General features: G+C 45.0%; 1 protein-coding gene across 2 annotated transcripts in view; it reads right to left on the bottom strand.

The window, feature by feature from the left end:
• The window catches only part of ERI3 (ERI1 exoribonuclease family member 3), a 138,647-nt gene that overhangs the window by 109,755 nt on the left and 12,681 nt on the right, over positions 1 to 16,211 (bottom strand). For both annotated transcript variants that reach the window (XM_054165542.1, XM_054165543.1), the window contains exon 3: positions 1,271 to 1,387. In XM_054165542.1, the coding sequence (XP_054021517.1) occupies positions 1,271 to 1,387 (117 nt within the window). The remainder of the gene's footprint in view (positions 1 to 1,270; positions 1,388 to 16,211) is intronic.

Genomic DNA, 16,211 nt, shown 5'->3' with positions numbered 1-16,211 from the left:
CCAAAGTAGTTGTCCAGCCTTCTAGCATTAATGTTGCAAAACTGTTTCTATTATAACCCTCTGTTTTCACACATTTATAGCTTTTTGAAAGCTCCCCTCCTGGGAGTAATGTTCTCTGTGCTTAGTTGTTGGAGGTTTTTTTAAGTTTAAATAAAATACCTTCAGATGGTTTTTAGTTACAAGAAAATAAAAAAAGTATTTGTTTTTACAACATGGAAATATGGAAGGGGCTGGTTGGTCCTGGAGGGGACTCCACCTAACACAGAGGAGTCATTTTTCATCAAGTTAGTACACATAGGACAAGCACTTCAAGAGCTTAAACCTACAGTCATGGAGGTCAGGGAAAACATGCCACGGTGTCAACGATCCCAGATGAGACAGGGACAGAACAAAGACCTTGGATACCCTGATTCCTAGTCAGTATTTTAGTCACTGAGCTGGCTAACATCAAACCAGCAAAGTGACAGGAAAAAAAGCCCACAGCAAAAGGAACTTAAACTTTGTTTTGATGGCTATAGCAGAGAGGACAAAAACACACTTGCACAAACAGCTAGCTTTTCTGTTGAACCAAAAAAACCCAAACCAACAACCAAAAAACCAACCCCTGCTCCCCTATTCCTTTGAACCTTCAGGGATCGCATTTACTACCTTCATCCTCTCCCCTGCATCTGCAGAAAGGTGGATGCAGCTCAAGAGCAGCTGTCCTTGGGATAATGAAGTAACAAGAGGCCACTATCCCAGCAAACATTTCTCAAGTGCCCAAGCACAGACATCAAAATGTCTTAAAAACACAGACATAAGTTATCCTACTGCTCTGAAGGACTCATCAAATCCCAACAGGCAGGCCCACAGGACAGTCATTTAAAGCCTCTGAACTGGGCAGCCATATAATACTTTCTTCCCTTGCAAAATGTTTTTTCTAACCCTCCCCACCAAAGTGTAGCATGGCAAAGCCACAACATGCTCACCAAGGCTACAGCACTTGGAGCATGAGCTAACATGAGTGCTTTCATTTTGTCCTCATGGTTAGACGTTTGTTAGGCAGACAGCTACCTTAGTTAGCAGCTCATAGCTAGAGCATGAACCCAAACTTGAGGTCTTTACATGCTACTGCAGGGCCAGAAAATTACTTGCCTTGCCCTCAACACAAGGCTGGCATGATACACTGCCTTGCAGCCACACCATGAAGAGGCAACCCCCAACCCCTGGTGCAACAGAAACCTGCTTCCCAGGGAGACTCTTGGAGCACCAGGGAACCTTTGCACTTTACCTCTGTACAGAAGGGCGTAAGCTGGGGATGCACCACAGGCTGAACATACATGTGAAAGGTGGACTCAATCTCCATCGTCCTGCCATTCAGCTTCAGGATTGGGAATTCGATGATTTCCTGCATAGGACAAAAAGAAAAGCAGCTGTTCATTTAAAACAAACCAAAAATGAAGCAGGAAATGATCTTGCCTCGAAAGCCACCTGTAAAAGGGGCCCGACAGTCTGAAACAAAAACAAGCCCAACATACAAGTGGGAAAATGGTGCCAGAGCACATCCAACACCATGAGCACAGAAGAGAATAATGCTGATGCCCATTACAGCCAGGATAGGCAGCAAGGAGGTCTCCGTGCTCAGCACTGCAACTGCACACATCGTTGCCTAAGATGAACCTAAGGAAGATGGTCTAGCATCACTTGCATACGCTACCCAGCAACACAGGCACGTACTTGCATTTGCTTAGCAAGGACATCCCTGAAGCTGTGCCCTCCCCAAGAGTGGTCCCACCTTAACCATCTTGCCATCTGTTTGGAGGACAGCACCAGACAGACAACATAGAATCAGAGAATTGTTAGGGTTGGAAGGCACCTCAAGCAGCATCTAGTTCCAACTCCCCTGCCATGGGCAGGGGCACCTCACACTAGAGCAGGCTGCTCAGAGCCACATCCAGCCTGGCCTGAAAAACCTCCAGGGATGAGGCCTCTACCACCTCCCTGGGCAACCTGTTCCAGTATCTCACCACCCTCATGGTGAAGAATTTCTTCCTGACATCCAATCTGAATCTACCCATTTCTAGTTTTGTTCCATTCCCCCTAGTCCTATCACTACCTGACACCCTAAAGAGTCCCTCCCCAGCTTTCTTGTAGGCCCCCTTCAGATACCGGAAGGCCACAATAAGGTCTCCTTGGAGCCTTTTCTTCTACTACTTCATGAAGCTACTTCATGAAGCTCCTCCTTCCCAGGAGAGGCTGAGGAGCACCGCTCTCCTTCAGCAGTGAGGAGCTGGAGGCCACTCCCAAATCCATCCCTATGGAATATGGCACAGTAGCAAGCCTTGCTTCCTTTTCATCTTTGTAGCCAATTCACGCCGATAGAGAAATAAAAATGTTCCTTCATCAGAAGAATGCTCAATTATTTGTATAATCAGCAATCAAAAATTTACATGGACCTGTTAATAAGAAGTTTAAACAAATCCAGCTGTGATGGATTCCTCAATTATTAAAAAATATACATGAAATTAAAGAAGAAGAGCGCTGAATAAAAGCAGTAAAATCCTTTGTGTTCACCCCCCCCCCTCCTTCCCCACTCCCTTTCCTCCCTCCAGTTTAATGCAAGAGGAGAAGTGACAATTTGTTTGGTGTCTTTAAAGAATAATTTGTCTATGTTATTTAATAGAGATGCATGGCACCAAGGTTCTGGAGTGCAAATGAGCCCGCTGAGTGATATCCGTGCAACAAGCCTCTCAAATCACTTCTGGAGAGAAACAGAGAGAGAGGGAGAGAGAGAGAGAATAAAAAAAAATATTGCTTTTTAATATTCAAAAACAGTTTGCAAAATTTAATCAAAGCAGGGCAAAAAAGCTAACATTTTTACCACTTTGACATTTTTATTAGCGCTTTCATACATTTTTAAAACATGAATGGGAATTAGTTTAAACAACAACAACAAAAAAAAAACAAAACACCCCACCCTGCCTGAAAACATCTGGAAGAGACAAATAAGAAATAAGAAATAAATAAATAAATAAATATCCAATTCCTGTGTGTAAAATTAGCATGTGGAAAATGCAGTCGTTGCAGAGAAACCAACACAGGTTTTAGACCCCGGCTGCAACCTTCATGACCCGCAGATGGAAATTATCATGTGGTCATAGACATAAGCTGATGACATCAGCACCTCAGCAAGGCAGAAGGCAGGCAAGAAGCTGGGTGGATAAATGGAAACAACAAATAATTTAAACAGCCAGGGGGAACACCCAGTTTCCACAGCGGGCAGAGCCTGTGGGCACAGCACAGCAGCTCCCCGGAGCATTAGGCATACAGCCCAGAGTGGGGCACGTGGGGAGCATGTGCTGCTGAGATGGAAAGTCAGGAAAAAAAATAACTGAAGTGTTAACAGTGCTGAACTGCTCACGTGTAGACATTGAGCAGGCAAGCTACAGAGGACACAGGGCTTTCCCCATGGTCAGCTGTGACACACTCTGCGTGTGCTTTGTAGGCTAAAGCAGAACGAAGGGTTGGGCATCTCCCTCCCCACAGCCATACCACCCCACCAGCTGCCACGAAGTTTCCCCAGGAAAGAGATGAAACTTGACCCGTAAGCTGGAAGGAGAGGAGGGCATAGAGACAAAACACCTGATGGCCCAGACTGCCTGCTGTGGTGCAGCCAAACTGATTGGCTGCAGCCACCCCGGGTGATTTGTGGAAACGAGAAAATCTGAGCAAGAAATGCTGGACAGAGCCGATCCTTCCCTCAAAAGAACTACCACAGATAGGCTCTGAAAGCAGCAAATTTCTGTTCAGAAGGAAAATGGCCTACAAAGTTTGAAGTCAATGGACAGCACATGAAAACAGAGCCAGGCTTAACCTCAGGATAACACCACCATCCCTCAAACAAGGCTGGGGTGGATCATTGCCCCTTAGGTCGGCGTCCCACCCAAAGGGTGACCATGGAATCAAGCCCACGGCAGGGCAAGACAAGTGTTCCCCCTCCCAGAGAGGGATAAACATTGGCTGGATTGCACAGCAGGGCTGTGCTGCAACACCAGGACTTGTCCTAAGGGACTAGAAACACCCTTAGGGGCCATCAAGTAGCTGGATGCAGAGCAAGACTGAAAGACAGCCCTGCTGCTGATCTGATACACAGAGGCACCGCTCGCCTTCCAGAACCAAAGGCAAGAGGCACTTCCAGGAGGGGCAGATTAAGACAGAAGAAGGAACTAAAAAGGCATACTAAAAAAAAATTTTAAAAGTAGAAATTTTAACAATATGCAGAATTGCTACAGGGATGTGGGAAGCACACAGCCAGAAGTGGGGGTGGAACCCCAAGAGCAACTTGGGTGTCTCAAGGAGCAAGCACAGCCACTCTTCTGGGCTTACTTGGTCAGTTTTTGAAGCAAGTGGCAAGGGATCTTTCCCCAAAGGCCATTTATCTGCACGCTTCCTATAGCAGAGATTTTTCCAGTCTCTGGCAGTGTTTGCTCCGCTGGTATCTAAGGCAACAGATACCAGCCCCATGAAATCAGCCCCACTCCTCACTAACGACGTTAGCCAGTCCTGCAATGAAATTTAACCTGTGACACTGCTGTACTTTTCATTTAAACTTTCATTTGGAGAGAAGCAGTGTTTGGAGACCCTGCAGTTTGTCCTGCTAATAAAGACAAGTGTTGGGACCTTTAAAGGTGCCATTCATCTTTTGCCGTTATTAAATTCAATTTTCTTAAGCCCATGATACATCATGAAATTAAGAGTTGACATTCCTGCAGAAACAAAAATATCTATCAAACATAAACAGAAGGAGGAGGGGGTGGGAAGAGGCCTCTATTACCAAGAATTTATGGCTTAAAGTTGATCTGTTTCCACTTCTTTTTTTTTTTTCTTTTACAAGCATATGGTTTGTTTTAGATATCCAAAATGTTATTACAGATCTAGAATTTCATTAGTAATTATTATGAAATGGTGAGCACTTAGGCACACACACACAACCCCCCAACAGACCCTGATGCAGGAAGGCGGCCGGGCACTCTCTCACATTTCACTGCAGCCCAGTGAGCTCAACCAGCTCAGCACAATCTCCACCACCAAAGGGCCTTCGCCGCTTCTCCCCAGATGGGAAAGGTGGAGCAGAGCGGCACAAGGAGAGGAACACAAAGGAGAGATTCCCTGCCACTTCCTCTCTTTTATCAGAGCCTGATCACCCATAAGCACTATCTTGATATCCTCAGCCATTTCCACTTCCAACACCGAGGACACATTCCAACTTCAGCAGTGATTTGTGCCAGCAGCGTTTGGGGCTTCTAAGTATTTCCCTTCCCCACCCGCCCCGCCCCGCCCCAGCTTTTCCTTATAGCACAACCAGAAGTTATGGATGTGCTGAAATAACGCTGAGGGTGTCTAGAGGCTGCAAATAGCCGCAAGCTACCAGAAGAACAAATGTACCCATTTGAATTTTGCGAGCACTGCAATTAGGTATTTTATTTAGCACTGCAAAGTAACTTGAAAGGAAATCCAGGATTTAAACCACCAGCAATAAATAAGCTGTTTTTTATTTTCCTTTCCTTGTCGTGAAAAGTTGAGCATGTTTTTCTGTGGAGAAATTCTGCACGCGGCTCCCAATTACAGGCATTTGCATTTATATTGTTGGAACACAGAGCTTCTAAAATCAATATTAACACGCTTAAAGAAAAAGGCATCGGCACCCTGGCCCTCCCCTCAGCTGCTCCCCCAAACGCTGCAACAATAGGAACCTACAGAGCCGGAGGCTTAGGCAGATCCATCACCGGGTCCACTTTTTACACCAGTCTTGCATTTCTGATTTCGTGGTACTTCAAGCAAATCTACGTGACAGCTTGCTCAGAACTTTTGCCTTAACCAAAAAAAAAAAAGGTATTCCCCAAAAATATGAGGTCCCTGGCTGTCCCAGGGACAGTGGTGGAAAGGGTGCAGGGTAACTAAGGACCTCCCTCTTAAGAGAGGGATTTGAAAAATTCAGATGGGTGTGTGAAAGCCCTGCTATCAACCCAGTCCCTCCTAATGTAATAGTCCTAAATGAAACTCCCTTCTCTTTAGCACTGGAGCAGGCATGCACAAATTCAGCTGTCTTGATCTTCTTGCTGATAAATGAACAAGCATACTTGCTAAATAATTTGCTGCAATGGCCAGACCTCTGAAGTTCAGAGAAGTGGAAGGTAACCCTGCCCATGGCAGGGAGGTTGGAACTATACGATCTTTAAGATCCCTTCCAACCTAAACCATTCTATGAATCTATATCCTTTTGCATCTGGGGAGCAGTAACATCCTTAGACAAAAAAGAACAGAATACAGTGTACGGACTGTACAGAACTTCCTGGCTCTCAAAACCTTTCCATCCAGAAGCCCACATATGAAGTAGACACCTTGGGACACTGAAGTTATATATTTGATGAAGACTGCGTGGCCCTATTCAATTAAAAAACTACCAGAGAATAATTTATCCAGGACACAGTCTCAAGCTGCGCCAGGGGGGGTTTAGGCTGGAGGTTAGGAGGAAGTTCTACACAGAGAGAGTGATTGCCCATTGGAGTGGGTTACCTGAGGAGGTGGTGGGGTCACCATCACTGGAGGTGTTCAGGAGGAGACTTGATAGGGTGCTTGGTTGCATGGTTTAGTTGATGTTGGATGATAGGTTGGACATGATGATCTTGAAGGTCTTTTCCAACCTGGTTTATTCTATTCTACTCCATTCTATTCTATTCTATCCTATTCTTACTCCCACCCCCATGCAAAAAAAGTTTAATAAACACAAGAATAAAAGGGGCCCATAAAAACCAGAGCTGACTGTTCAAAATGCAATAGAAACAAGCAGAGGCTGTTGAGAGAAAGGTTGGGTTTGGGGTTTTTTTCCCTGATAAGGAAAAGCATAAAGCTTCCTACCAAAAGACCTCTTTACACTTTCAAAAAAGGTAAGGGCAGAAGAGGCAATGGAGTCTCGGGGGGGGGGGGGGGGCGGGGGGGGGACGGACACAGCCTCAGCATCAACTCATTTCGTTCAGGGATGGTTTTTTTTCCCCCCACCTCTTTAAAGAAAGGAAAAAAAAGGGGGGGGGGGGGGGAGAAGAAGTCATTTTATGCACAAGGAGCTTATTTCTTAAACAAACACTCGTGGTTTTGATTTACACCACGGGCTGCTCCTAAATAATTTATGGCGGGTTAAATTTATTGCACAGCCCTGGCTGGCTGCAAATTCGAATTGCCAAATAATTAGATTTTAGGGCAATGCTTATAAATTATCCGCCGATTTGTCCGGACTTGTTTGTCAGTTGCTTTGTGCTTCGGGTCATCTTTGGCATTTCACTGTTTGTGTTTTAATTGCTGATTTACACTTTGACAGATGAGAGTTGATGCCTCCCAGATCGGGGAGGGGGGCGGGGGGTTGAAGAGCAGGAAGAATCGGAGCTTTTAAAGCCTTGTGATTCTTTTCCTCCCTCCCCCCCCCCCCCCCCCCCGTTTTTTTTTTTTCCGAGGCAATTAAAATCGAAAAGGGACACGGTAAGGACAACACTAGCCTAACAGATCTGCCTCCCCAGTTTCCATCCCCTGCCTTAATTATTATTTTAACTAAAGCAGTTTCCAAGTGAGCAGCCTTGCACTGGCCCTCAGGGGCAGTAACCTCGATGACCTCATGGGTCTTTGCCCCTCTTCTAAATTTTTTATTAAACTAACCAAAACAAGCACCGTACAGGCAACACCTCCGCAGTGGGGGACAGCAGGACTTCTGCTGAACCGGGACTACGCTGGCTTTCCCAAGAATACCTACCTGAACACACAGTGAGGAGTCTCTCAGCACTTCTGTACCAGAGAGGCTACTCTGTGTGTTGATTAACCCTGTCAAAACCTCAAACCCCTCTGGGGAAGCAGCTGACCCCTAAATGTCTTTTTCCATCCCTACCTAGCTTTGAGTACACATGTGCATGCACACAACGATTTCATACATTTAAACAACTGTTAGATCCCCCCAAAAGCATGAAATACACATCAAAAATCAAACCACAGGAGAACTGGCAGGCACATGGAAACCGCATGAAACTGGGAGAAGATGATGTGAAGACAAATTCTGCTGCTCAGATTTGAGTATCAAAGATTTCTTCCTTCCCCTGCTCTTAGGAGAACCTCACTACCTACCACCAACAGTCAGGCACTGGAGGCCCGTGTCAAATGTTGGATTTAACCATAGAATGGTTTGGGTTGTAAGGGAAGTTAAAAATAACCTAGCTCCAAATGCCCTGCCACAGGCAGGGCCACCTTCACTAGACCAGATCACTCAAGGCCTCATCCAACCTGGCCTTGAACATCTCCAGGGAAGGGGCATCCACAACCTCCTTGGGAAATCTGTTCCAGAGTCTCACCACCCTCACTGTAAAGAACTTCTTCCTAATATTTGGTCTAAATCTACCCTCCATAAGCTTAAAGCCATTCCTTCTTGTCCTATTACTGCAAACCCTTGCAAAAAGTCCCCTTCTGTCCCTTTCCTCAAAGATAAATTTTGAGATCCATTTTGGGCTCTGCACTGGCATCAAGCCTGCCTCTTATTTCCAGGTGCTTCCTTACAACTGTGAGGGTGAGAGACCATTTCTCTTTCTTTAATAGAAGCTGAAATTCCTATCTAATCACATGCCTCCAGGAGCTTGAGCTTTAAGAGAGACATCTAGTCCATGCACCTGCCTGAGGGCAGCATCACCTCCCCCTAAATAATTTCTGACTTTGTCTAGGCTGTTTTTACAGACTCCAATAAGAGAGACTCGCACGCTCCCCAGGCACTCTATCCTCCTGTTTCATTAGTCTTATCATTGGAAAGTTTTTCCTAATGTCTAATCAAAATTTCCCTTGCATTCCCTTGTTTAAATTCATGACTGCTCTTCCTACCCACAGCAGACACAGGCCAGAACACTGCCTTTCTCATTTTTGCAACAGAAGACCCCATCATACACCCCCCCACACCATCAGGGCACTAAACACAATACCAGCACCATCCAGCCTGCACTCACAGCTCCTGGTCACACTCATTTGTAACTTTCTTTTCTTTTTCTTTCTTTTTCTCCAAATAAGCACAGACTCCAAAGTGAAGCACTTCCTCAGCTAAGATCCTTTCTTATAAGCCAAGCAAAGGAGGATTCACATGCCTTGCAAATGACATCTTGTCCCTGACATTTCCCCTCTAAACTTAGCGCTGTAGTCTTTGGGATTTCCTTCACTGATACCCAAAATGTTGAAAGTTGGTTTACAACCCTTGTCCTGCCACCCTGACCAAAACTTTTGGTAGTCATTTGCTCTCAGGCTGGTTCCTGCTTTTCACCATCAGCATTATCTCACCTGCTAAAACCCACAAAGCTATTCTGATCTTCCCAACATCACCCAGACCTCCAGAATAAGGCAGAACCTCTCTCCTCATTCCTCACCTGGGATGAGAAATATAAACCAACAGGCATCAACACTTCAGATCGTTTCTTCCAGCACTACTGACATATATTTAACCACCCAGAAAATCTCCACTGACATAGTCAACAATAATTTAAGCTTGACAGTTTAGGGGAAGTTTACTACTTAAACTAGGTTAAAAGCAGCAGGCACACATATCCAAGTATTACCTTTCCACTGCAGGATGACAACTACACTAATGTCCTTTCTCACATCTGCTCCTTTCCAGTGCAGGCAACCAGCCTGTGCAGTCCCTGTTGCAGAATTATCAAATCATTTCAAGATCCAACCTCTTCACCTGGTATTGAGTAGCACAAGCGATCAATGTTCCCAGCAACACTAAAACATCTGGGATGGGGAGAAAGGGCACGCTAATGCATGTAAATGAACACCCAGGGTGTTACAGACATCGCAAGTAGCTGCCGGTGACAGCGCATTTCTGCCCGGCAGAGAGGAACTAAGTCACGTCACGAAGAGCTATTTTGCCAACTAACTAACAAGCACACAAACCAACAAAGACAACAGAGGGATGGCTGCAAAGCCTGCTTGGCACAAAGGGGAAGAAAAGCACACGACCCGGGCACGTCGTGTGCCATCCTCACCGAAAGAGCTAAGCTGCACTTCATCAGGGAGGTTTTGTTCAAAACTAAGAAAAGATCACCTGAATTCAGCGAAAGCCCATTCCCCAGGAACCACAGCAGCCTGAAAAAACAATGTCCTCATGCAGCACCAAATAGATGCCATGCCACAGAAGAATGCTGCCCCTTTTTCAAAGCACCGTGCCGGGAGGGATGCTAAATAGCCCCCCGCTGCACAAGAGGCCCAGGCCCATGCCAATCATCACTGACCACACAGGGCCATACGCACGGCAGGACAAGCGCAGGGCAAGCCTGTCCACCCCTCGCCTTGACGTTAGAAATCCCCACGGTGTGAACGTTTCCAGCAGCACACGTTACCCTCAGCAGCGCCTTGATGGAGAGGCGAACAAACCTTTAAACACGATACAGCAGACTTGCACATTCCTGAGATAGCCTGGATCTTTGCTTTTCAGGGTGACTGCGGCTCAACTACTTTCTGCTGTAACAACAAGTCTACTTAACTTTGCAACTTGTCACCTAAACGATGTATAATGTTTGCACAGCTAAGGATACAGTGTTCAAACAGCACAGGTGGGGAACTGCATGCCGGGATGCATAACTGATGTGGGGTCTCGGCACGCTGCGAGGGAAAGGGCAACATGACTGATTGCTTTAAAGTAGTCATCTCATCGGCCTGTCAATAACCAGCCAAAAGCTAAGCAGGTTGGGTCAGGTTAGGACTGCAGCAATTGGCCACCTGAGTGCCTTGGTATTTTAGGCTTGTTGCTAGAATAATGCTGGGTTTATATCTTTAAATAAGAAATTGCTTTGAAATTTTTTTTTTTCCCCCATACATCAGATGTCTTGCCTGGTGGTCCTGTGGTTGTGCTCTCCAGGAGACTTGGGTTCAGTAACTGCTCATGTTCTTCAGCTCATCAGGTTTTAAATAAATACAGCTAATTCTGTTGCCTGAAGCCATAACCCACCCTGTCAGATTCATATGGGTCACAGCAAGGTTGTCCCCACTTACTGGGAGAAAGAGAGAGGCCTCCAAGGCAAAACGACTGCCACAAAGAGTGCAGCTTTTGAGGGTTACACCACACCTAGTGTCTCAGACCCTGCAGAATCCTCCCTGAAACACTAGTCTCCTCTCTCTGTTTTTCAAAACAGAGACATGATTCTCCATATTGGTCAAACAGTCCAACAGAATTGCAGTGTAGCACATGGAAATGGAAAACCTTCCTAAAATAGAACGGCATCTCTTTAATTTCAGATGCACCTTGTTGAGCCTTGAGCTATGAATATTCATGTGCTCTTTGCAAAATTTTTCACTGTGCAGAGGAACTGGCTACAAGGCCTCACAGAGTTTTTTTTTCAGGAGTCTGTTTCAAAAGTTAATGCAGACAGAAAAACCCATATGAAATGGCTTTTATAAAGAACTATTTCCTGCCACTCTGGGAACTTAAACCACTTCAACATAAGAAGAATGGCATAACAGCTGCCACAATGGGCAAAGAGATTTTTTTTTTTAATAGATATAGATAAATAATATACATTTATACATTTTTTAGTAAAAATAATTTAAAAAGGAAAGAGTCACTGTGTTACATGCATTTTCAACAGCATTCCTCTAGCAACAACTGTCAGGAGCTGTATTGAGAACCAGGTATTGAAAACCACACCCAAGCCTAAGCTGCATGAAGACAGGTAATTGCAGATTAATATTCCACTGTAATACTCATGCACAAGAGTGCTGAGTTAAAGTTGCCATGGGAAACAAGCCTGAATTTCTTCACTTTTCAGCAATTCACAATTGTCCTTAATAAAGCTTTTGGCAGGTGATTTTTAATGCGCTGAGCTCAACAGCCACACAGGGGAAAAAAAAGCCATGCAAGAAGAAAGATGCTACACAGGGATCATAAAATCATAGAATAGCTTAAGTTGGAAGGGACCTTAAAGATTATCTACTCCAACCTCCCTGCCATGGGCAGGGATGCCTCTCAGCTAGACTCTGATGCTCAAGGCCTTGTCCAACCTGGCATCCACAAGCTCCCTGAGCAACTTATTCCAAAGTCTCATCATTCTCATACTGAAGAGCTTCTTCCTAAGATCCAGTCTAAACCTACTCCCCCTCAGCTTAAAATCATTCCCCCTTGCCCTACTGCTAAACATCCTGATGAAAAGTCCCTCTTCAGCCTTCCTGTAGGATCCCTTCAGGTCTTGGAAGGAAGCTATAAGGTTCCCCCAGAGTCTTCTCTTCCGTAGGCTGAACAACCCCAGCTCCCTCAGCCCATCCTTCCTCACAGCAGAGGTGTTTCAGCCCTTGGAGTGTCTTTGTGGCCCTCCTCTGGACTCACTCCAACAGCTCTGTGTCCTTACCATGGAGACACCAGAACTAGATGCAGCATTTGAGGTGGGGTCTCACAAGAGCAGATGACCAGACAGAACAGGCAGACATAAGCATATGCCCGTTACTCACTGCTGGGTTAGGACTATGACAATCTCTCTTACTGTGTGAGCCACCTCCTGTATTCCCATCCTGGCCTTCAGGTAGGATTGCCTGGATAAAGGCTCCACAGAGCACCACTTGAAGAGTATGCAGAATATACTTTGCAGAGGACCAGCAGTCCCTCCGTAATCTAAGTCCTCTGAGCCCAGGCTATGGCTCCCATGGCAGCTTGCTTATCCTCTATTTACTCATCCTACACAGGAAGCTCAGGAAGCCTGCATGTCTGTTGCTATGACCTTAAATATGGTAGAAATCAACATCCATTCCTATTACAAGGCCAGTCTGTAAATCACAGCATCTCAAGAACAGGGTTACACCATTCAGTTGTCCCTGTAATGGGCAGTGAAGAGGTAGCAACGACTGAAGCCACTCCAGCTGTACCTCCCTGCAGAGGGTTCAGGGCAAAACACCTTCAAGAATGCTCTTTCACAGCAGCACTAAAGGAAACACAGCCTAAACCCAACATAACCTTGTTGTGCATCTGCATGTAACATTATCTTACAGAAAGCCTGGCACTCATATCTTAATATGCTCTTGCAATCAGGAAATGTACTATGATCATTCAAATTTGTTTGTACACAAGAAAAAATAAATAAGTGACATGCTTATTCATTAGTCTTAGTGTTTATGGGTTTATGTTGAAATGGTGAGTGATATCCTGTATTTATTAGTTTGTCCAGTTTCATTTGACAGCAATTAGAAGTCAAAATTCCCCCAGAATAACAACCAAACTGTGTGCTAAACAAACTTGAAATACATAGGATACACCGAAGGGAAACAGAAATATTTTTATTCAAAGTGTGCTGTTTCAGAAAACAAGGGAAGTATTGTCTGTAAACAATTTATTCTTCTGCCTCTGGTCACAACTTCCTTCAGCAGTTAGAAGATCAGAACACTTCATACCTTTGTCTTACAGAGAGTTTGGAAGAGGCAAATTTCTAATTCCCAACTGATTATCAAATTTGAGCCAATCTGAGAGACTGAAGTCAAGTACCTGAAAAAAAATTACATGAAGAAAAAGCAACTTCATCATTATCAAAAGATAGTTTAGCAACTCCTAAGTCTAGCTCCAGGTCACAGATATACAAAGCCTGAATTTTATTTGGTTTTCATTTAAGTGGCTTTAATAGATTACTACAGAGATTACCATCTGATGTAGAAGCCTAATTTCAAATTCGGCTTTGAACAAATCCAATTCCTACCTCGGCACTTTTAATACTTAAAAATATCATTGTTTTTCATCCTCTCCACTGAAGTTGTCTATCTACAGATACTTGGCTTGCTGACCAAAAGAGGCACACCCATTCACTGCAATAATAAAATAAGGTTACAGGCAGCCACAGACCTGAGCCTAGGGAGCTCCTTAACACAGCGGCTGACCACCATAAACACTGGTGCATGCAAGGACAAAAGGACACAAGAGTGAGACTCCCACTATTAATGCATCTTTTCTTGTGCAGCTGAAGAACTACATGCAGCCAGCTCTACAGGCTGACAGCATATGAAAGCAGCAGGTACTTATAAGCTCTTAGTAGATAGTAAAGCATAAAAAACCCCAAGAAGTCAGAATGAGAGCTGAAAAATAAAGCACACTACCAGCGCCATGGTCCGAGGTCCAGCGACCTCCACACAATGACAGCTCCCATCTGACCCTACTGGGCTTTGGATCAAATTCCAAATGCACAAGGTAAGCTTTAAAGAGATGCAAGAGCACAGCCATAAACATCCCTTACTGCCAACCCCTACTGACCTTTGGCTGGCTAAAACACTACATGACACAGACCACGACTCTATTCTTTCAGGTTATCCCATCTATCCATTTGGGGCAATGCACTTAAACCCTCCACCCTTTTCTCTCTAGGATGGTCTCACTACTCATAAAAATAGATCCCCCCAGCCCAGAAAAAACAACAACAAACCAAACAAAAAACAACCACCAAAAGCTAAAGCTAAGCTGCTGCTTTGTGCATATAAATGTGCACTTTGATTTAGGGGCATATCTGTTGAAAGCTACCAGAAGTCAGGACTGAAAGGATGCTATCATTTCTCTGTGGGTACAGAGAAAGGGAATATGAATGACTCTCCATGCCTGACCCCAAAGTGGTAAAAGCAAAGGGCAGCAGCCACAAGGCACTCAGACAGCAGTCCCAGCCACTGAAGCCACAATGCAGACAGTTTTTCAGGAGAACATCACTGTCCTTGACCCTCCTTGATCCCCATTACTGAGGCCATACCAGAAGACCTTGGAGAGAGACCAGGCAGTGTTAAAGAGAATGGCAATGAAGGAATCTTCAGGGCTCCCAAAAGAGCATGAAGGACTTCCCCAGATAAAGCCAGTGAGGCTGCTAGCTGCAGAAAAGCACAGGTAAATACAGAGGGAGGGGGAGCCCATGTGGCAATCACACACCTTAGTGTAAATAAAAAGATAATTCTTCCACCAGATTCTGGTTTGAAGCCAGAATGTTTTTTGAAGAGCAGTTAGTGAGAAACGTGAAGTGTGCTGCACAGTGGCAAATGCACTTTGCAAGACCTTTAGGCTAGGCTAGCTAAATTTACAGCCATGCCTACCCACTGAGAGTAACCTGGACCACAGCTTAACTCTGTATGTGCAGTCTCCTCATCAAATCCCAATGTATTTTGATTTCATTGTATCTAGACTTCTATTTTGCAGGTATTAAGAGCAGAAAAAGGATCAGGATCACAGCAAAGATCAGCACTTGGCTATTCCTAGATCCCAGGTCTGTACTCAACCCAAACATCTAAAATCTGTCTGCTAGTGCTACAGCTAAAGATCTTGCCACTAAAACCTGCACAAAACATCACTGAAATACACAGCACAGACTTCTCACTGTGACATATAGCCCAGCAGTGGAGAAAAGCCATGCTGGTCAGCAAAAACATAAGATGTAGGTACAGGGGGCATTGACTCCTGTCTCATTTTAGAAAGTTGCCCAATTTTGGCAGGCACCTTTGGTCCTTCCAGCTACACTGATCACCACCGAGCAAGGGCCAACCCTTTGTCAATCTAATTTGTTGGTGAGGATGTGATGGGCTGACAGTCCTTTCCACACACAATATGATGCAGACAAGCGCTGAACACAGCAGACTGGAAAAACAACACTGAAGAACATCTCCACCTTAAAGCTGCTATTTCACCAACAAAATATATAGCGGATCTGCATTGGCCCAGACCATTACTTTCCCTGGCAAGGACTTGGGGACAAAGCTCCTTAAAACAGTAGTAATCATATTCCACTCATGCTCCTTTTTACTGCCAGCTGTAAACTAGCTCCACATGCATCATGGTTTTGCATCAAAATGTGCACAGACCAAACTGCTATCCAAAGGGACAAGGTAGATCCAATTTACAGCTTTGACAGGTCTGTGCACCCGAGGCAGAGTGTGCGAGAAATAGCCCCACATCTCACATGGAGAATGGTTAAGATCCTGCCAGCAGAAGTAGATGCAAAGCCACAACAGCCTTCCACAAATACCCAGAAAAAGAGTTGGGAATTTAGAGTCCATTTCTCAAGAAAAACAAGAGGCAGGCAGCACTCACCAAGGCACTACTGGGGAACAGAGAAGTCAAATTTGATCCCAACTCACAGCTCCCTTTGAAAGGACAAGCCCAGGGGAAACCACAGCTGCCCTGGAAAATGAACACTGAAACCCACTCTGCCTTTAGT

The sequence above is a fragment of the Dryobates pubescens genome, chromosome 11 (assembly GCF_014839835.1).
Source record: "Dryobates pubescens isolate bDryPub1 chromosome 11, bDryPub1.pri, whole genome shotgun sequence".
Lineage (NCBI taxonomy): Eukaryota > Metazoa > Chordata > Aves > Piciformes > Picidae > Dryobates > Dryobates pubescens.
Note: the sequence above shows the minus strand (reverse complement) of the source record. Positions and strands in the feature narration are given on the sequence as shown.